At 37.7% G+C, this 22555-nt stretch overlaps 1 protein-coding gene across 1 annotated transcript; it reads right to left on the bottom strand.

Moving 5' to 3' along the window:
- Positions 1-214: 214 nt before the first annotated feature.
- LOC101613930 (estradiol 17 beta-dehydrogenase 5-like) lies at positions 215-20868 on the bottom strand. The gene is made up of 9 exons (XM_004662410.2): positions 20748-20868; positions 16653-16820; positions 15970-16086; positions 15145-15222; positions 14637-14759; positions 5337-5446; positions 4906-5071; positions 2078-2160; positions 215-373 (listed from the first exon to the last, which is right to left on the bottom strand). Exons 1-9 carry the CDS (start codon positions 20829-20831, stop codon positions 331-333), a joined length of 972 nt encoding a protein of 323 aa, XP_004662467.1. The 5' UTR covers positions 20832-20868; the 3' UTR covers positions 215-330.
- Positions 20869-22555: the final 1687 nt, after the last annotated feature.

Raw genomic sequence — 22555 nt, 5'->3', positions numbered from 1 at the left:
CTGCGGAATGACATTATTGTCTACCCTCCCCATGCAAACAGACCTGGAGGCAAATCATATTGAGTTCCTAATGAGTCAAGAGAAGACCAAATAGTCAGGTAATGCAGACTGCCCTTGACAAACATTTAGAGAAAGCATATTTATTTTTCTAGACTGAGGCAAATATTTGGTACTTTTGCTTCTCCACTTGTGGATGCAGCTTCAGCAGGTGTGGCTTGCAAACAGCATGGATTAAAGGTGAGTGAGTGTCTGCTCTTCAGCTCCAAGAACCCTCCGTTGCTCTGTCCACCTACAGAGTTCCCAGCAGACGGCATAGAACAGGCCTCCATGTTAGTATTCATCAGAGAATGGAAAATTAGGGTGACCATCAAAACTGAAACACAGAGCAAAGCAAAACGCATTTGATATTTCAGTTTGTACCATGAGTGGTTACTATAAAGTTGCTTTTAGGGTGAAGTTTAAATTTTTTTTTTTCTAGAAAGCCTATATCCTGCCTGTGTGACTTCTATAAACATTCTTTTATTGCAGATTAAACTAATAAGCAATAAATTATTCAAATTATATTCCCTTTCTTGATATGCAACACAGAGAAAATGAAGACAAATGTTCACACATATATCTATCAAAACACCAAATAGGCAATTAATTCTGTTTGTTATTTAAATGTGTTTGTGTGCATATTCATGTGTGTGTATGAGACTGTATGTGTGCAGGTGTGTGTGCCTGGATGTGCCTGGGTATGCCTGTGTGTGCAAGTGCACAGGGACCTCACAGGAAAACATCAAGTGTCATTCCTCATGGCTACAACCTACCTTTTTTTGTTTGTTTGTTTGTTTTATTTATTTATTTGAGAGCAACAGAGAGAGACAGAATGGGAGCGCAAGGGCCTCCAGCCACTGCAAACGTACTCCAGATGCATGCACCCCCTTGTGCATCTGGCTAACATGGGTCCTGGGGAATCAAGCCTGGAACAGGGGTCCTTAGGCTTCACAGGCAAGCACTTAACCGCTAAGCCATCTCTCCAGCCCACAAGCTACCTTTTAAGAGGCAGAGTCTCATTGGACTGGAGCTTGCATATCAGCCTAGTGAGGTTAGGGAGGCCACACTTCATGGAGCCACCTGTCTCTGCTTCACCCTCAGCAGTGGTCAAAGAGGTGCCACAATGCGTGGCATTTTTAGGTGGGCTCTGAAAATCAAGTTACATCCTTGTGCATGCAAAGCAGAGACTTTATTGGCTGAGTTACCGCTCAAGCCCCATAACCAATCCTTTCATATTACACATTTTCATTGAAAGCAGTAACTAGTGGCATTGTTTCAAAAGAACAAGCCCAAGCAAATATTCTGAAATAACAAATATTTCTGAGAAGTAGAGATTAATGAAAGCAACTTAATTTAAATTCTATTAATTAAACACTTCATAACTATTTACCATATACTGTATTTTATCCTGAAATATAATTTTATGTATAACATGAAACCCCTATCTGAGGAAATAACTATAGAAGATCTCTGTACAATAATATTCACTAACATGATTAAAGGATTAAAGTGTTTCTGTGAGTGCATAAGGCCAGATGTTCTCAACATAAATACAGTTTACACCCTGGACAACTGTGCAAGGGAAGGAAGGAAAGACTGGAGGAGTGTTGGTGGCCATGCATTAAACACGATCAGGAATCAAGAAGGTATTGAGGAAAAGAAACATAAAATTGATTTTTAGAATTGTTTCAATAGGCTCATTAAAATAGTGAAAGTATATATCCATAAGGCATTCGGATTCAGAAGCCTTCAGTGAGCATGAAGATTCAGCAATGATATAGACTGTTCCAGAACATTCCATGAAACAGGTGCAGAGGTGCAGGTGCAGCAGGTCACACTGGCCCTGGGTCCACTAACCTACTGCTGCTGTGACAAAGAGCAGAACTCTGAGGAGTCAGAAAGGCTTCCAGAAATCTCCTTTCTCATTCATGATTTAAAGTGATCTCTGTATTTCTTATGTTTATTGAAGTAACTTTTAACAAGCATGTTATATTTCAGAAGATAAGTTGAGTAAAACATGTTTACCAAAGTAACTTACATTTTAGCAGACAAATACCGAAGATTTTTGTCCAAGCCATCAATGACCTTCATGTCTTCTGTAGTCAACTGGAATTCAAAAACCTATCAAATAGGAAACCATTTATCATATTTAGATTGCATATTTGCCAATCCGTATATTTTAAATGAATCAGACTGGGTGGTATAGACAAAATATTTGAAACATCTGAGAAGGCTCAAAATTAAAGAGAGATTCAGGAAAAACACATGATGAAAACCAGGGGTAAAATATCTGGAAATCCGTCCCTATATTAAAACAGTTCAGCTTTGCAGATAAAACATATTAGACCAAGAGACTAATTAACAAATCCACCATGACTCAAACAAGATGACTCAATGTACTTATATTATACAAAACAAATCAAGCAGTTCTTTAAATGTGTAACATGATTCAGTAATTATCACTAATAGTTTTATTTCTGTGTTCCGAAAATAAGTAATTGGAATATGAAAATGTATTTTTATACCACAATTTAAAACAAGTATTCTATAAACAGGAGTGATATCTTATTCAAATGAACCAAGAGGAGGCTTTAAGATCATCTTGTATAAGTGTTTGCTAATTTAATGAATTAGATGATCTTTTTAAGATGTTGAAACAAATGGCCCAAGAATCTATAGTATTAGTAGTTCAAATAGCAATAAGGAAAAAAAGTGAAAGAGGTAAATGGTAGCACCCATATGACAACTAATGATTTTGAGTAACGGATATTTATTACAATATTATATACTCTTTTCTGGATATATGGAATTCATCAAAAAAGATGAAGAAAATATCACCAATTAAACAAATTTATCTGCTTTCATGAATAATCAAAGTAAGTATATTCAATTTTCTTAGTGTGAAAAAATCATTTAGTCTAGTTTAATTTGTAAAAGGCAAGCTAAATAATTGGAACTTTTTGTCATGACCATAAATTGAAAACCATAAAGAATAATCAAAATGTGCTTCGGTAAGACTGAGGGTTTGGAGAATGTTATTCAGGGTGGTAAAACACACTTTCAGATAAGAAAACAGACAAAAGCAAGATTAAATATACAAAATTAAATATATGTATTAATGATGGCAGAATATAGACGTTTTCTGAGTGATGGGAAAATTTGTTATTTATTTTGAAATTGTTTTTTGGTCCAAATTTGAAATTGTATTACCAACAATTCAGGTGGAACTTCAAGGCCAAACACTAAAGGAAAGACAATAATATTTTGGAAGGAAAATAGAGAATGATATTATGTTCATGTACAGCAGTGCAATCAGCTTCTCATGCTGCTTACAAAGCAGCTGACCAGAAGCAGCTGGTGGGAGGAACAGATTTTGCTTTGCCTTATGGGCTTACGGGGAAGCTTCATGGTGGCAGGTGGAAGCATGGCATGAGCAGATGCAGGACACCTCCTCTGCCAAAGCAAGCGGAAAACAGTAGTAGGTGAAAGGCCGAGTTCTGGTAAGGGTGAGCTAGCTGTAACACCCCTAAGTGCACCCCTAACAACACTCCTCCACCAGCAAGGTGCCACCTCCCAAATGCCCATCAGCAGTGGGCCAAGCATTCAGAACACGTGAGTTTATGGAGGTCATTTGATTCAAACCACTACAGGAAGCATGAGTTCCATCAGTCACAAAGGAGATCCATGAAGAAGAATTTTAATATATTAAGTGGAGGAATTCATTTTAGTAACAGTATTTAATATGTAAAGGGAGAACAAAAGGAGAATTTGAGAGAAAACACTTCAACAAACATTAAAACCCCAGAATACAAAATACAAAGATGAATACGAAATATGGATAGAATACAAAAACTGGAATAGAAAGACTGTAAGAATGTATTCTCTGCTTCACATACCCCATTGTACATGCTCCTTTGTGAATGTAGAGCTACTTGCATTAGCAGGTAGGAGAAGCTGTTTCCACGTGTCTTGAGACTTCCCTGGTCCCCAGTAAACACTCACCAATTTAATTTTACAGAAAAAAATCATGTGATGTGCTAATCTGAGATTGGACACGAAACCACTTTCCAAACAGTCAGAAATACACTGGGAATCTGATGAAGTGAAACCAGGGGTAGTTGGCTGGAGTATGAAGAGCTGTAGAAAAGGGGAGTCAGAACTCCCCCGACAACCACCCAGCCCATGTCTCTTTGAGGAGCTAATGGACTACACTGTCCTTCAAATGCATGAGACCCCACTGCAGATACAAAACAGAAGCCAGTCTAGAAAAAGAATAACATGACTGAGGTGAGCCATGGGAAATTCTAACCATAGGATTATGTGAGACATACATACTTGATTTGAATTTATACGTTGGGGTGGACTGGTTTTACCACAACTATTACTAATGGTCAAAATGACTTCCTGTTTAAGGTGTAAAGGCTATCAATCTTTAAATGATCAAGATTTGAAAGGATACTCAATATAACAAGAAATTCAAAGGGATTAAATTAAATTAATTAAAATAAATAAAATAAAATAAATTAATTTAATTAAAGGCTATTAAAATGTATGTGTATGCCAGAAAAATGTAAAATAAAACACAAGTAATTATAAGGCTAAATTTTACCCAGTTCCTCTCCCTCATTTCAGAAACTAGAGGAAAGACATGTCACCTGCTCAATTAGAGGTACATTGACAATGCAATGCTGAAACCAAAATTTCTTTTCAACCCAATCCAAATTCTACCCATCAATGCAAACAGCACAGTTGTTTTAGGAATGAGAAGTAGAAAGTAAACAACTAGGCTCATAGATGTTTGCCACCTGGCAAAAGACTTTTGTTGACTTAGTGTAGAAACCTCCCCTCCATAACCTTACCCAATACCTGCACATTCTCTTTGATCCGTTCCTCAGTGAAGCTCTTGGCCAGGACCACAGCCCCACGCTGCAGATGGTAACGGAGGGCAAGCAGGGCAGGACTGCGTTTGTATTTTTTTGCCAAGGAACCAAGAACTGGATCCGCCAACATAAATGGGGAGTTCTGGTCTACCCTGGAGGGAAAGACAGAAATGCTGAATGGAATGTTTCTTCCTACCTAATTGATGTCCAGTACCTATGATGGTGGCCACACAGACCAGGGCTTTCCAAATGTGCTCCCTTGACCTTCAAAACCATTATCACTTTTTATCCTTTCCAAAGCACCAAATTGTCCCTGCTTCTAGCTATTTCAGAACAAACTCCAGAAAACTTAGAATTGAAGGATAGAAATATTTAATCAACAATTGTCTTTAGTTTTGATTCCCATGACCACATTACCATAGTTTTTCTCGATGGCTTCCCAGTGCACTGTAGGCAACCAGAACAATGTCCTTTGACTTGCAGAAATTCAGGAGTTTGCTCTGGTTGAAATAGGGATGGCATTCTACCTATAGATGGATGAAATTGAAAGATATCAAATTACATGGGTTCTCATATTACATAAAAAATATTAAAAAGCAAGATAAACTAAATTAGGAAAATGTGTGCGGTGTGAAAATTGAATTAAATATGGAACATCAAGCCTGGGGTGGTCACTCATGACTATATCCCCAGCACTTATGAAAGCAAGGCAAAAGAATCATTAAGAATTCAAGGCCACCTTGGTTACATAATGAGTTCTAGACCAGTCTTGGCTACAAAGACTCTATTCAAAAATAAATATATAAATAAAAACCGAGGAGCCACGAAATTGGGGTTTTGTGAGTAAAGCTCTTTTGTTGAGGTGGACTATTGCTGTGCAAATGTGAATACACCTACATTTGGATACTAGACCCTCTGTAAAAGTTGGAAGCTAGGGCAGGCCTCTGTAATCCCAAAGTGCCTACAGGGAGATGAGAGGTGAAGACAGGAGAACGTCCCCAAACCTCAAAGGCCAACTAGCCCAGTCAGTGGAGGAATGAACTATGAGAGACCCTGCTTCAAATCATTTGGAGGGCCTGGACTGACAGGTGCATATTGTCCTCCTTGAGAGTTTGAATGTGTGTCTCCCAATAGACTCAGGTGTTTTTATTAAAAAGCTTATCTCCAGCTGTCTGGCTACAGGAGGTGTCACTGGGGGTGGATCCTGGGGTCCAGCACAGGTCTAAATTCAGCTTAAGGCATGCAAACTGAGTTCTGCCTGGGTCTCCAGGGTTTGTTCCCATCTTGTACTTGCTTGTTTGTGATGCTGGCTAGCTCGTGGTGGCTTTTTCTCTCTGTGTGGATCTGTGAAAGGAAGCCAGCATCTTCTGTCATTATGGAACTTCTCCTGAATCTGTAAGCTTCAGTAAATCCCTTCCTCCCATAAACTGTGTCTGGTTTGGAAGTTCGTCCCAGCAGCGTGGGGCTGACTACAACATCCACTAACCTCCACACTCATGCTAGGACAAATGTGCCTGCACTCCCACATATGAAAACACATACAATGCAAAAGATGCTCCCAAAGCAAGAAAAGCTAAAAAAGAAATATCAGGATTAAGTTATGATTTTATACATTTGATCAGTACATATGCATTATAGATAGTGATAGATTTCACAAAGATGTATTGTAATATATTTTGAGTATTTTGGCCATATCAAGTCCTATCTTCCCCTCCTTCACCCATGTTCCAATTCATTATCTCATATATGTGCGTGTATGTAGGCATGTGTGCATATGTTCAAGTATATGAGAGTTCACATATGGAGGATGCACGTGCATATGTGTGTGCATGCATACATGCATGTGGAATCCAGAGAGGACCGCCTCAAGGATCATTACTCAGGGACACAGTCCATCTCCTTTTTAGACAGAGCCTGTCATTAGCTTGGAGGTCACCTAGTAGGCTAGACTAGCTGGGTGTCTCTCCTCCTCAGCTCTAGATCACGTGCATATGTGTGTGTACGCCGCCACATCCAGAATTGTTACCTGGTGTTTGAGCTCATGTCCTCATGCCTACAAGGTAAGTACTTTGCTGACTGACATAGCCCCACCCTGATTTACATTTTTAAAAATAATATTTATTTAGCTGCAAACATTTGAGAAAACATTTCTGATATGAAAAACACTTAGTCTAAAATGAAAATAACTGTGTCCACTATGCAGAGCTGTGACTGACTGTAGATACAGAGCAGAAAATGAATTTTACAAGCTTTGACTAATAGAGTGCAATGAAACAATAGTTTGGTCAAATATTCATGAGAGAAAGCTGGAAGGAGTAAAGTAGCAGTTTGTAGAAATCTCAGTAGTAACCTTCAGGTAGATTTCAACATCAAAAAGAAAAGTTATTTGAATCAATCCTGTTACAATAAACAAAAATCAACGAAATCACATAAGAAAGAAAGAGAAGCCCAAAGAGAACTGTTGCGGTCAGGTTCACATTGCTGGTAGAAATCACCCAACTAAGAGCAGCTTGTAAGAAAAAGAGGTTTATTTTGGCTTACAAACTCGAGGGGAAGCTGCATGATGGCAAGGGAACATGAGCAGAGGGTGGATATCACCCCCTGGCCAACATAGGGTGGACCAGAGAAACAGGAGGATGTGCCAAACACTGGCAAGGGGAAACTGGCTATAATACCCATAAGCTCACCCCCAACTATACATCACCACCAGGAGGCTTTAATTTTCAATTGCCATCAGCTGGGGTGACTAACATTCAGAATACCTAAGTTTATGGGGACACCTGAATCAAACAACCACATTCTGCCCCTGGACCCCATAAACTAATAACCACATGTGATTAAAATGTAATACATTCATACAATTTAAAAAGTCCCCATAGTTTTTATTCAATTCCAATGATATTCATACATCCCCATGGTCCAAGGTATTTTAACTGAGACATAATACCAAAAAAACCTCAAAAAACCCATAATGACACAGAATAATCATTCATACTATTATAGATGACATGGGTCAGAGCAAAGAAATATTCAACCAATACAAGTTTTAAAATAATCAGGGGAAACATCAAACTCTGTAGCTTCAAGTCCAACAACTCTAGTCAGTGACAAATCCCCAAGTCTGGTAATTCTAACCAACAACAAGTCTCTGGTATTCCAATTCTGCCCCTCCAGCTAGGCTACACACAGTCCTGGAAAAAATCATCTGGGGCTGGAAGCTCTCCAGGGCAGCCATCTTGTGGTCCCAGCATCTCCACTGGGTCTCCACTGCAAGCCACAATTCATCCTCATGGCCCCATGGGGTCTCCATGCAGGCATTCGGCAAACGTGCTTAACGCTGTCCATGGCCATTTCCAAAACACAAGACCATGTTGAAAAGTCAATGACCCTCTCTTTCCTGTATTTCTTAAACTCCACAATACCAGGTAGGGTCCCTACTTGTTAATCCAGATGGAAATAAAGCAGACTTTGAAGAATAGGACACTCCTTGAGAACTCAGGCCCCTTCAAAAGAGTCTACATTTTTCCTCTTGCCCCAGTGCAGATCAGCTGCCCCAATCTCAAACGTTGTAATCTCTCAATTTCAGCTGAACTGGGAAGTTCACCCAAAGATTTTTTTTTCTATGCCATATCCCTCTGTTTACATGAGTTCATTTCTACACAAAGCAACCCTGAGCAACTTCTCAGGACACAGGCATAACAGCAAGCCTAACACAAACTACTAGCCCAGTCCAAGCAAAGTTCTTTCTCACCCTCATAAGCCAAACCTCACAGTCCATAGTTCTTATTGCATTCAGGCCTTTCACCTCTGAACAGAGTAGTCCATCAAGCTGTACTTACAGCACTGCAAGGCATCTTAAGCCAAGGTTTCAAATCCTCCCACATTCCTCTTGAAAATCAGCTCCACAAAAGGCCAAAGCCACACAGTCAGGTGTCCAGTAGCAACGCCACTCCTCAATACCACTTCACTGTTGCAATCAGGTTTGCATTGCTGACAGAAATCACCCAACTAAGAAAGCTTGTGGGAACAGGGGGTTTATGTTGGCTTATAGGCTCAAGGGGAAGCTCCATGACAGCAGTAAAAATGGTAGCATGAACAGAGGGTGGACATCACCCCCGGACAATATAAGGTGGACCATAGAAACAGGAGAGTATGCCAAATACTGGAAAGGGGAAACTGGCTATAACACCTATAAGCCTGCCTCCAACAATATACTACCTCCAGGAGGCTTTAATTTCTGATTGTCATCAGCTGGGGAACCTACCATCCAGCACACCTAAGTTTATGGGAGACACCTGAATCAAACCACCGCAAGAACAAAAGAGTGAGGGAGAGAACAAATCTATGTAACACTGTTGATAATAACTTCATTTCTTCAAACATTGGTAAAAAAATGTTATTAATGTATCCTATATCTTATATAAATAATTGAAGTTTACCTAAACTCTATAAATGGGTCTTTGCAGTAAACAATCAGGTAATAAAAGTAAACAGGATAGCTAAAAGTGAAAACCATTAATTTCAAACCACTCAAAAAAACTAATTGAGGCAAAATTATTAATGGTTTCTCAAATATTATGTGAAAATTGGCCAGAAAACGGATTCCTCTTTTAACAATTGACCATACATCACCATCCTAGTAAGTGCAGTAGAAGAAAGCAGGTGCTTACGGCAGATCTCTTCGCTGTAACATGTCATGTCATGGGACTTAGCTGGGTAAACTTGAGTATTACAATGTTCTAAAGACATATTCTTGACAAAATCTTTATCACTAACTCAGTGAATCATTCAGAACATTTAGCATCCACAACCTTGCAATGGTGAAGCAGCTGTGTTCCATTAAAGTAAGTGACTGCTGATCAGCCCACAGTGCTTGAAACATTCTTCCTAGATAGAAGGTACAACACAATGATAGTAAAGTCTAGATTAAAAGACCTAGAGAGACTTCTGGGTAAAATGGCTGCATAGGAGTCACACCAATCCAGCCTAGGGAGGGATTTAAGAAAAACCACAGCAAAATCCACTCTTCATCCAAAAAGAGAAGGTGTATATGTTTATAGCAGCTATAGCAGAGAAGCATGAGAGACTAAGATCTGTCAGAAAGGAGGAAACTATACAGAATCCCACTGAGGTGCTTGTGGACCCAGACACAATCTGGAAGAACCACACATATCCGCCTGCCCACTGGCACCCAGCTGCAGGAGCAGAGACCAAACAAGGGGATTCTCCACCCTCATCCACCTCCTTGCAAAGTCAAGAAGCCTGAGGGCGGGGAGGGCAGCAGAGATAGCAGAGGAGCTGCTGAAGGAGGCATGGGCAGGACCAGGTGAGCAGTTCCAGTACAACTCCAGGCTTCCTGCACTCTCCCATCCCCAACCAACAGCACCAAGACCCTCTAGAGAACATACTCAGCTCCAAGCAGCAAGGTATTGAGCACAGCTGATCAGAACACCAAGCCCAAATGGATTCACTGGAAAAACGCCACTGCTTTTCTAACTTTTCCATGAAATAGAAAAGGAAGGAATTCTACCAAACTCCTTCTATGAAGCCAGCATCACCTTGATACCAAAACCAGACAAAGACAGAACAAAAAACAACAAAAAAAGAAAATTACAGACCAATAGTAGTAAATGGAGAAAAACTTGAAGGTTTTCCACTAAATTCAGGAATAAGACAAGGGTGTCCACTGCTCCACTTTTATGTAATATAGTACTGGAAGTCCTAGCTATGGCAATAAGGCAAGAGACACTCATAAAAGGGATACAAATAGGAAAGGAAGAGATCAAATTATCATTATTTGCAAACGATATGATTCTATATATAAAGGACCCTAAAGACTCTACTAGGAAACTGTTAGAGCTGATAAACACTTTTAGGAACAAAACAGGACGCAAAACAAACATGCAGAAATCAGTTGCTTTCCTATATTCTAACAACAAACATATGGAGGTTGAATTCAGAGAATTGGTCCCATTCACAATTACCTCAAATAAATAAATAAATAAATAAATAAATAAATAAATAAAGTTCCTTGGAATAAGCCTACCCATGGAAGTGAAGGATCTCTACAATGAGAACTTTAAAACACTCAAGCAAGAAATTGCAGAAGACACTAGGAAATGGAAAGACATCCCTTGTTCTTAGATTGGAAGAATCAATATTGTGAAAATGTCAATGTTACCAAAACTATCTATATATGAAATGTGATCTCCATTAAAATTCCAATGGCATTTTTCACAGAAATAGAAAAAACAATATTAAAATTCATTTGGAAGCACAAAAAAATCCTTGAATAGCCAAAACAACTTGGAGCAACAAAATAATGTTAGTAGTATCCTCATACCTGATTTTAAGGTATATTATAAAGCCATAGTAACAAAAAGCAGCATGGGACTAGCAAAAAGCCAGACACATAGACAACAGAACAGAGGACCCAGATGTTAATCCAGGAAGCTATGGCCATCTGATTTTTGACAAAAATGCCAAAGGAAAAAAAAAAACATTAATTGGAGAAAAGACAGCCCCTTCAACAAGTGCTGCTGGGAAAATTAGATATCTATCTATATATAGAAGGATAAAACTATATCCTTGTCTTTCACCATGCAGAAGAATCAAGCCCAAATGTGTCTGGAACCTTAATATCAGAGCTGAAACTCTGCAAATGCTAGAGGAAAAAGCAGAGGAAATCCTTCAACATATTGACTTAGACAATGATATTCTGCATATAAACCAATTGCTCAGAAAATAAAACCATTAATCAACTACTGGGATCTCATAAAATTAAAATGCTTTTGTACATCAAAAGACACTGTGAATAGAACAAAAAGACAACCTACAGAAAGGGGGAAAATCTTTGCCAGCTGTACATCCGACAGAGGATTGATATCCAGAATATACAAAGAGCTCAAAAAACAAAACAATAAGAAATCAAACAACCCAATTAAAAAAGATAAGCTATGGAACTAAATAGAGAGTTTTCATCAGAAGAAATACAGATGGCATATAAACATCTAAAAGAGTGTTCTACATCTTTAGATATCAGGGAAATGCAAATTAAAACTACTTTGGGATTCCATCTCATTCCTGTCAGAATGGCTACCATCAAGAAAACAAATGACAATAAATGTTGGCAAGGATGCAGAAAAAGGGGAACCCTTTTTCACGTTGGTGGGAAGTAATCTGGTACAGCCATTGTGGAAATCAGTGTGAAGGTTCTTGAGACAGCTAAAAATAGATTTACCATATGATCCAGCTATACCATTCCTAGGCATATATCCTAATGACTCTTCTCACTACCTTAGAGATACTTGCACAAACATGTTTATTGCTGCTCTATTCACAACACCTAGGAAATGGAAGCAGCCTAGATGTCCCTCAGCAGATGAATGGATAATAAAGATGTGGTACATTTACAAAATGGAGTTCTATTTACTGGTAAAGAAAAATGAAATTTGTAGGGAAATAAATGGATCCTGAAAGGATTGTACTAAGTGAGGCAACCTTAGGAGGAGTACGTGAATCAAAGGGCCCTGGAGAGGGTGAGATTAAGGCTAACTTTAAATTTTGTCTGTTTCTCTTTCTTTTGTCTTTTTCTTTCTTTTACCTTGATGCTGGCCTGTAGTTCCCTGTACCAGGAAGTGGTTAACATCCACAACAATCTGTTGAGCTGTTGATTGGAGAAAACTACTAGCTCTCCCAAAACAAGCAAGCAGACTTCTGTCAGAGCACTTGATTACCCAACTGAGGTTAATGGTAAGACGTTACTGCTGAAGACACCATATGCTGTGGGCACAGACTATGGAGAGACCAGGCTGGAATCCATAAGACAGCCAGTCCCCAGTTAGCCCATCTAGTGCTGTAAGGGACTACATGAGCTACTAGGGGAAAAGTGGCCAACATCTGTCTGAGCAACTCAAAGTCTAAGCTACTCAGAAGCAAACAACCTGACATGATGCTCATATAAGTGCAATAGTGGCACACAGCCATGGTGGGCAACCAACTGCTCTTGGATTGGCTAACTGATCTACTCAATGGAAAGGAAACCATATCTGGAATTCAGAAACAAATCAGAATCATATCCAGATAATCATTTTGCTTTCCAATGTCAAGCTCCAACTAATCTTGGGCTATAAGAGAGTCTATGCCATTTGAATTTTCTCTAAATTAATAATGGTTATCCTATTTAACCCATGCTAACTTCACTCTCCATTGGAGATTCTGCTTCTCTTTTACAGATGGTGGCTGGACCTGAGGAGATAAATGACCCAGCACATTTCACCCAGCTCCAACTGAAGCCACACAGGAATTTGGGAAATGAGCAAGAATGCTGATTTCTAGGTGAACCTGATATCAGCATGAGGGTGAAGGAGATAGACACTGAGGACACCTACCAAAGCAGAGATCCAGAGGCTCTGAAGAGCCCATCACTGAAGTAGAATGAAAATGCACCCAACATGGCTCAGGGGATTTTTCAGAAGAGGGGGTAGAAAGATTGTTAAAGCCACAGTTGGGACATTATGCACAGAGACATTGCCTCTCTTCCATAACTGATGGCTGCCCCACAGTGCATGACCCACAATCCTCATGGGGTTGACATGCATCCCCAAGGAGGAGGGCCACTTCAGGAAAGAGGCAGGGAAGAAGGAAAGGATGGCACTAACATGTGTTGTTTACATACTAAGTATGTTCATATCTATTAAAAAATTTAGAAAATCTAATTTAGAAAAAGATATTCATATCAACAAATAACTGTGAATAATTCAGCAAAATACTACTTGCACATATGTATGTATGTATAATCACAAACACACACATAGATTTGACAACATGTAAGATGTCAACAACTTTGGAATGCTAGTTATACTTTCAGATATTATGAGTGCCTTAAATTTGTTATCTTGAAGTTCCAGTAGATGAATTATTAATACCACATTGTTTTTCAACTTTATGTTTCAAAAAATAGGGCTATGTTGTTATGTACTAAATACATGTATAATAAAATATGGTATATTTCCATGTTATTAACATTAATTCAGAGAATGGAGCTGTGGAAACAATTAGATGTTCTTTCATAATTTATTTGAGAGGGAAATTTGCGATGTGATCAGGAATAAGGTTAGGTGGAGGTTCTGCTCCAAGTTCCTAAGTGTTAATTTAGTCCCTATATATTATCACCGTCAACAGAAACCCCCACCCTCTCACTAGCATACCCTTCATAGTCTTCTATTATGTGTAATGTAGCTAAGCCCTGGCCAACAGGCCAGAAATGATAAAAGATGACCCAAAGAATAACTGAAGAATCTGAACACCCACTAACTCTGACCATCCATAGTCCACTATTTTCACAGCATCCTTGTTTGCTGTCAATTATACATTTTTTAGTCTTCATAACTTTGCATTTTTCCTCCCACAGTGGATTTGACCACCCAAACTCGGTTCATTCTTCATAGTTCACACATAAGAGCATTTTAAGACACTTTGAGGTATGACTGTAGTCCAATGATCATTCTTACCTTCCTAACTTCACACAACCTAAAAAGGGGTTTATAAACATTTTCCACTAAGACTTTGCCAAGAAAAATACAATTAAGAGTCCTATATGTTCCAAAAATAAACACTGCTATCAGCACCTCCAACTTCACAGACACAGATGTTACAAGGAGTACATATAGACATCCATCAGAAGAAGAATAAGAACAGGAGGCTGGGCATTCCCACCTGGTTGCACACAGGCTTGTGCTTAAGCCCTGGTTTGTTCAGGATCATCTCCAACTGCCGGCGATTAAAGTTGGACACCCCAATGGACTTGGCCAATCCTGCGTCCTTGCACTTCTCCATGGCCTTGGGAAGATAAAGACTGTGAGCAAGTAACTTACACAGTGGGTTACAAATTGATATAAATGAAAATTTGTGCTATTAGTGAGAATATTGTTATGGCCTAAAAATGAACCTAATTGGTGTTGGTTCTTCAGAAGAAAATATATTAAACAAAATAAACAAAATGGTAGGGTTACACAGGGGGTGGGAAAAGATGCTGTGCTCTCATATAGAAAATCATAATATTTTTGGTATCATCATTTTCCCCAAATCTTTTCCCTCACTTTTATTACGTTACTATCACATGTTTACCTCCAGCAGTTAAAGCAAAAGAGCCCTTACAAAGAAAGAGCCCACAGCTCACACTTCCTCTCGGGACTTCCTCTGTACCTATCATCAAGGTACTCACCTCCCAGGTGGCACAGATATCCACATAGTCAAATATTAATTTTCCATGTTCATCTGTTGGAAAATAATCCTCTCCTGCCTGGAATAGAAGTAAATATTGAACTAATCATGCAGCAAATACAGTTTTGAAACAATGTTGACAGACACAAGTATATAGAGAGCAGGGAACTAAATCTCTTTAAGATCAATCAGTCATATTTCATATAATTATACTTGCCAAGTGTGATAAGAGTTGTATGACTTTGGGTAACAGGGATACATTTTCTTATATCTATCATGTTTTAATAAGTTAGTCATTACTGGATTATTGTAGAGTGTATGAATGAATTGATTTATAGGTAAATGGCATTTTCTCAATTAGGAAGTTGGCAAAGACATGGCCAAGGTCTCCGGCAACCATTATACCCTTATAGACCCAAGTCAACAATCAACATCCGTATTGTCCCATTGCTTGAGAATGGCTTAGGCCAGGTAAGTAAGAGATGACCAAACAAAGTTGTTTTAAAGATTAAGTTTAACACTGTAAAACAAAGAGAGCTACCACATGTTAATGATTTAGAACTTGAACTACCTGAAGGCCAAATCCATGAAACAAAAACTAAATTACTCTATAATAATACCTAGCTAATAGATGGATAAACAGAGACAGTTCTCAAACTCCTCATTTATATAATACAATCAACTATTTGAATAAAATAGTTGTTGTATTTTCTCTAATTAAACTATGTTGTTATAAATTTATAGATGCTGAACTCATCTAATAAGAACAATAGATCACCATACTGACAGCAGAGATGAAATATATTTAATGATGCAAATTGTCTACCTTCAGGGACACTGGGAAATGAATGAGATAAAGGTCTACATAGTCAAATTGAAGTTTCTTCAGTGACCTTTCCAAACAAGTTTGGACCAGCTCTGGACGATGAAAAGTAGACCAAAGCTGCAGGGGTGAAAGAATGGCATACATGCTAATTAGTAAATTATTATAATTTACTAATTACTAATAGTATAGCTCTACTGATTGGAAATTAGTAATTGAAGGGAAAAATATTCCACTCATCCTGAATTTTCTTTAATTTGTCCATGTAAATTCTCACTACTTATTTATTACCAGTCACATTTTTGTGAGTTGATGTCAAGGAAATAGACATTCAATTCACAAATTTAAGGATAGTAAGTCAGATGTGGTGATACACACCTTTAATCCCAGCACTTGGGACGTGGAGGTAGGGGGATTGCTGTGAATTTGAGGCCAATTTGAAACTACATAGTGTATTACATGTCAGCCTGGGCTAGAGTGAGACCCCACCTCGAAAAATTAAGTAAAATTTTAAAAAGAAAGAGCAATGATGAAAAAACACATTGTCTATTTTTATGTTTAACACTGTAAGCGGTATTCATAAAAGAAAGATAGAACCATTTCGATTCATTAACAATTACTATCTAATCATATAAACATACCCCAAGACAACATTTTTCATAATTTGCACTCCATATGTTCAATACCTTTGAAGTATAGAATATATCTTCTCTTCTCACAGTGCCATCTGCAATCTTGCTTCGGATGGCCAGTCCTACTTCCTCTTCATTTTGATACATATATGCAGAATCAATATGGCGGAACCCAGCATCTATAGCTATTTTGGTAGCCTCCGTAGCCTTACTTTTGGGTACCTAGAAGAAACACAAGAAGTAGAGATTAACATGTTTAACAACTTGTTCATGAACAAGAATAAAGATACCTTCTTAAGTATCAATGTTTTCCATGTCATGGATGAGTTGTCCATTGCAGTAAAGAATGAATCACATTTGCAGTAAAGAATGCATCCACTTTTGCAGTAAAGAATGCATCCACATTTGCTAATTTCTTTCCTACTGAGGTCCAGGCAACCACAGGTTCGTCAGTGGAAATGAAGGTCTGTACTAACACCTCAGGATCAGTGATTTGATTCATACAGATATTAAAAGATAAAAATTACAGAAGAAAAGGTACATGAGGTGTCATAAAAAAGAAAGTGTATAATTTTCTGTCAGTCTTCTCTCAGGAGAGTCTGCAGAACATACTAATTTCTCCAAACACTAAATTTAAAGAAAATATTCTATTTTTTTTAACTGGAAGATGTTTACAGACTGCATTCTTAACACTTTATTTGCAGTTTGCTACACAAACCCCAAATCAGGATTTAATAGATTCCCAAATTCCAGGTTGCATCATGGAAACCAAGTACACATTGGCCTATCATTTGTCTATAGATTTCAGAGACACCTGTCATCCTTACATAACATGAAAGAGAAAAATCAATGTTTTCAAGTGTCATCTAAAGTTCAGTTTGCTAATAGGAGCTTCAGTAGAGAGACATGTGTGATGCTAACCCCTTTCACAACATCATTTTACTTGCATAACAGAAGTAAACAAAATACTAGCAATAAATAATTTACTGAAAGGATATAGAACTATGCACAGGAAATTATGCTATTATTAAAGAAAACATCAGCCTTTAAGTAAAAACATTTTATGAAGATTATAGTTAGAATAAAATTTATAATTATTGTTTAGTAAATATGGATAAAAATATGTACTGTTTTACTTAAAGAATAAAAAGGTAAATCAATCATTACATTCTATTTAGTTTAGGATTTATGTTTTTAAAAATAAATATTTTCATTTACCTATCTATAAGCAGAGAGAAGAGGGAAAGAGAGTGTGTGTGTGTGTGTGTGTGTGTGTGTGTGTGTGTGTGTGTGCAAGAGGCTGTGGGCATACCAGGGCCTTCAGCCACTGTAAACTCTAGACTTTGTGTATCTGGCTTTATGTGGGTACAGGAGAATCAAACCTGGGTCATTAGGCTTTGCAGGCAACCACTTCATCACTGAGCCATCTCTCCATCCTTATTTTAGGATTTCTTTTTTTAAATATTTTATTTTTATAAATATATTATTTTTAGTTATTTATTTGACAGAGAGGAAGAGGGAGAAAGAGAGAGAGAGAGAGAGAGAGAGAATGGGCATGTCAGGGCCCCAGCCACTGCAAATGAATTCCAGACACATGCACCCCCTTGTGCATCTGGCTTACGTGGGTCCTGGGGAATCAAACCAGGATTCTTTGGTTTTGCAGACCAACACCTTTACTGCTAAGCTATCCTTCCAGCCCCTAGGATTTCTGAATCATAGGTTGTTGTTCTGTGAAATTACAGCACACAAGATTTTGGATCCTACTGCTCTTTCCTGATATCAGCTTTCATTTTTCTAAGATGAAATGCATTCATTTACTAAAGGTAATTCTTCAGTGGTCTCTGATGTTTTTCTGCCCTCCACTCTACCAGCTTCTGTTATAGAACTTCACAATTGTTCTTTTGATACTTCTAAAATATATAGAAAAATAATTAGTCCAAAACCACATAGTTAAGTGGTCACAGTACAATACTAAAGTTCAAAATTCATTTCAGCAAGTGAATTTTACAATTCTCCACATTCATTTCAGAGGACCATTTGTACCATTGTACTTTAAATTAAACCAGCAATAACATATATGCCAATTCCATACACATACCATCCTTAGGGTCCCATTTTCTCTTAACTCAGGGTCATGTTGCCTTTCCAGTAATTTCCTTGGTTTTAGGAGTAGTACGTGGAGTCGTGTGGATGACAAAAGCTAGTAAAGCCAGCACCCAGAAGGCTGAAGCCAGAGGATGGCAAGTTCAAGGCCAGCTTGGGTCACATAGTCAGACATCATTCAAAACAGTAGAAACAACAAAAAATAATGCATTGGAAGGTCCACCACACTCACACACACTGTGTACTATGGAGATTAAAGACAAGCTAGATCAGAGTATTTATACTAATTGTTTCATAAATCTCATTCTAGAAACTTTCTCACAGTGATATCTCTACAAATTAGCTTGAATAAAAGAGAAAGTATCCTTAATTTTGGAAATAAAGAAACTACTCTAGTTGCTATCAACATCAAATCAAGGAAACTCACAGCCAATATAACATATATGTACATAGATAAATTGATGATACATAGATAGATTAATAATAAAAGTAAGGAAGAATAAACACATCAACATGTTTTATTTCCTTTAAAACTAGAATGTTTTCAAAATTCTGTTTTGATGAACATACATTGTGTACTAATGAGATTCAGTGGCATATTTTGACAGCAGGTATGACATGTCCACGAAACAAATCAAAGTAATTAGCATTCCTATCTCCTTATCATTTCTTTATATTTTGATTCCTATTCAGATGTTATGAAATATGATAGGTTATTGAGACCTATACTCTCCTTTGCCTTTGCCCAGTGTTGAGAATCACAAGAATTAATTCTTTCTAACTAGATAACTATCAGTTTCAGCTTCTGGTCATATCTATTCACTATTCAAGTCAACTTGATTTGACTTTCAATTCTGGGAGAGAACAGGTGGCTTCTGTTTTCTGATGTAAGACTCACTTCACAAAACACACCCAGGAGTGATATCCTTTTTTTTTTTTTTTTTACAGCAAATGCAAGGATTTCATTCTCCATTATGAATGAATAATGAGACATAGTGTATATATAACACATTTTCTTAATCTATTCATTGATTCATGGGTACCTAAACTGATTCCACAAATTACTGCTTATAATGCTACAGTAAACATAGGCATGCAGAAATCTCTTATTAGCTGATTTCATTCTTTTTAAATATGTACATAAAGTGAGATAATTGTCAACTCTACTTTCAGTTTTTTAACAACTTAAGGGTTTTAAATCACAGTCCTAACAAAAATGGACAGGCATTCCCTTTTCCTACAACCCAACTAGCATTAATGATTTATGAATGTTGATAACTGATATCTCATTTCACTTCTGATTTTCATTGCATAACACAGGGCTAAAAGAAACAAGTCAGGTGTTTTCACTCCAGCCTGAGCTAGAGTGGAACCATACCTCGAAAAAAAAAAAATCCAAAAAAAAAAAAAAAAATCACAGTGCTGATATAAAACCACAGAGACCATTAGAACAAAAGAGTTATAACAGAAATGAACCTATATATCTACAGTCAGCTGATCTTCTGCAGTGTCCCCAAAACCATCCATTTAAAAATGACATCACCTTCAATAAACAATGCATGGAAATTTGGATACGCATATGAAGACACTCAGGCTTAATCCTAAACTCTTTGCTTGCATAAACATTAACACAAAATAGAAGAATTTTAAAATGGGCAAATACTTAAGTAAGCACATCTGAAGAGAAAAAGACACAAATGGACAACAAATATGTTTTTATAACATGCTCAGTAGCATTACATTCCCAGCAGTGATGTTCACTGCTAACTCCCACCTTTTCTTACTGACTGGAAAACACACAGAAACAGAAGTGAAAATAGTGCCCAAAATATCCGTGGCTGAGCTCATGATCATGATCAGCCCTGAAATTGAATACAGTCTGCCTCTTTCCTGCACCTGGACTGGCTATAGTCGGCTAAAACAAGGAACCAGATTTGCATCAGAGTTACACAAGAACTCAAGAGATGCCACATCCTAGGTAAACTCCACTCATCCTCGGTCTATGTGCTTTTTAAGATCTTTCAACCCCAACACCACTAACATTACCTCTTGAGGTGCATAGGTGCCAAAGCCCAGGACAGGGATGAAGTGTCCATCACTTAGTTGCACACACCGATCCTTAGAATTCATGACTTGTCCCTCTTCTAATGAAGTATCTTCTTTCTGCCTCTTCCCTCACAGTGAAGGATGAAGTGATTGTCCGAGCCCCAGCTGTCTCTGTAATGATTAACCAGGGCAGTAGGAGGAGAGAGATTAAGGCAATGTTGCACAAGCGAGCAAACACTTCAATCTATTTATTTTACATGAATGATAATTCTAAGAAAATCAAAGGGCTTGGGGTGTAGAACAAAAACAGAGCTTCTGGTTTCAGCACAAGGGTGATGGAGATCAATACAGAAAACAATCAACTCCTACCAAGTCAGATATCTAGAGAAACAGAGGATCCAAAGACCTCATCACTGAAGCAGACCTAAAATAAACCCAACATGGCTCAGGGAAATTTGCAGAAGAAGAGGCGGAAAGAATGTCAAAACCGCACATTGGGTCATGATACACAGAGACATTTCCTCCTGCCCATAACTGATGGCTGACCCCACAATGCATGACCCATATATCACAATAAGGAGGGTCCAGGTGGAGGGGGGAGGACAGGGAGGAGACTAACAATGGTTCCAACTTGACTGTATTCACTAGGTACAAAACTAATTTTTAAAAAAAGTATAGTAGGAGAAAAAATAGAAAAGTAGGAGAAATAAATAAGTTAAATATCATTTGCAGAATAAAATAATTGGTATACTCCTGCATAGGATTATTTTCAATGAATAAAATGGTCTAAGATATAAAAAATTAGAGAGTTTGACTGATGTGTGTATGACCCTATGTTTATTCCCAGTACAACACAGGAAAGGGGAAAAAATGGGAAAGGGGTTGATGAAGGAAAAAGAAGGAGAAAATGCAAAGGGTAGGGGAAGAGAAGGGAAGGGAGTGGTCCTTCTAGGAGAGAGTAAGAGAGGGAAGGGGTAGGGAAGAGAAGGAACAAAAAAGGCTACATAATGTTTAAGACACAACTAGCTTTTATTAAACTTTCTTTTCAGAATCTTCTATATACCATTTCATAGTGTTACAGGAGATTAAACTATTATTGACCTTTTCTAGGCTATGCATCTACAGATACCTATTTTCTCATTATTTTTGTTGTCATTGTGATGAAGGTCCTGTGTCAATACATTACTTCAAACAAGAGCTATCTTATGCAAAACATTTGAGTATATACATACAATTTAAAAGTAACTATTAATCAGTTTTAAAATTTTGATCCTAATTAAAGTTTTAAAAGTTAAAATTGAAGAAAAATTAGAGTATTTAACTATCTAATTTGTAATGAAGTCTCTATTTTCTTCTATGTTAATTAAAATACCCATTGCTAACTCTGGTACAGTCCTGACAAATGTACACTTAACAATCTCAGATTAACAAAACACATTTTTTGTCCAAAATACCAGTATTTACCAGAATAATCCTATTTATGTTTCACCAAGAGCAATTCATTATGTCCATGGAAAGATCCCTATGCTGGGATGGAGAGATGGCTCAGCATTTAAAGGTGCTTGCAAAGTCTGCCCATCCATGTTTATTTCCCCAGTACCCACATAAAGCCAGATACACAAAGTAGCACGTAAGTTTTCAGTTTTGCAGTGGCAAGAGGCTCTTGTAATCCTATTTCTCTCTTTCTCTTTCTCTCATTTCTCTCCTTGCATATAAACCAATAAAAGTATTTTTAAAAAAGAAATACCCCTAAGGTATTAAATCTGAGTGACAAAGAATTCATCCTTATATTAAGCAAATTCCAACCA

Source organism: Jaculus jaculus, chromosome 15 (genome assembly GCF_020740685.1).
Source record: "Jaculus jaculus isolate mJacJac1 chromosome 15, mJacJac1.mat.Y.cur, whole genome shotgun sequence".
Lineage (NCBI taxonomy): Eukaryota > Metazoa > Chordata > Mammalia > Rodentia > Dipodidae > Jaculus > Jaculus jaculus.
This window is presented reverse-complemented; position numbering and strand designations above follow the sequence as displayed.

Excerpts from the sequence above, each read along its gene's own strand:
- LOC101613930 (XM_004662410.2), bottom strand. The coding sequence starts at position 20,831 with ATGAATTCTAAGGATCGGTGTGTGCAACTAAGTGATGGACACTTCATC. Across the intron at positions 15,223-15,969 it reads ATTTCCCAGTGTCCCTGAAG|GCAGGAGAGGATTATTTTCC; the intron begins GTAGACAATTTG and ends CTTCTATTCCAG. Across the intron at positions 5,447-14,636 it reads ACAAGCCTGTGTGCAACCAG|GTAGAATGCCATCCCTATTT; the intron begins GTGGGAATGCCC and ends ATCCATCTATAG.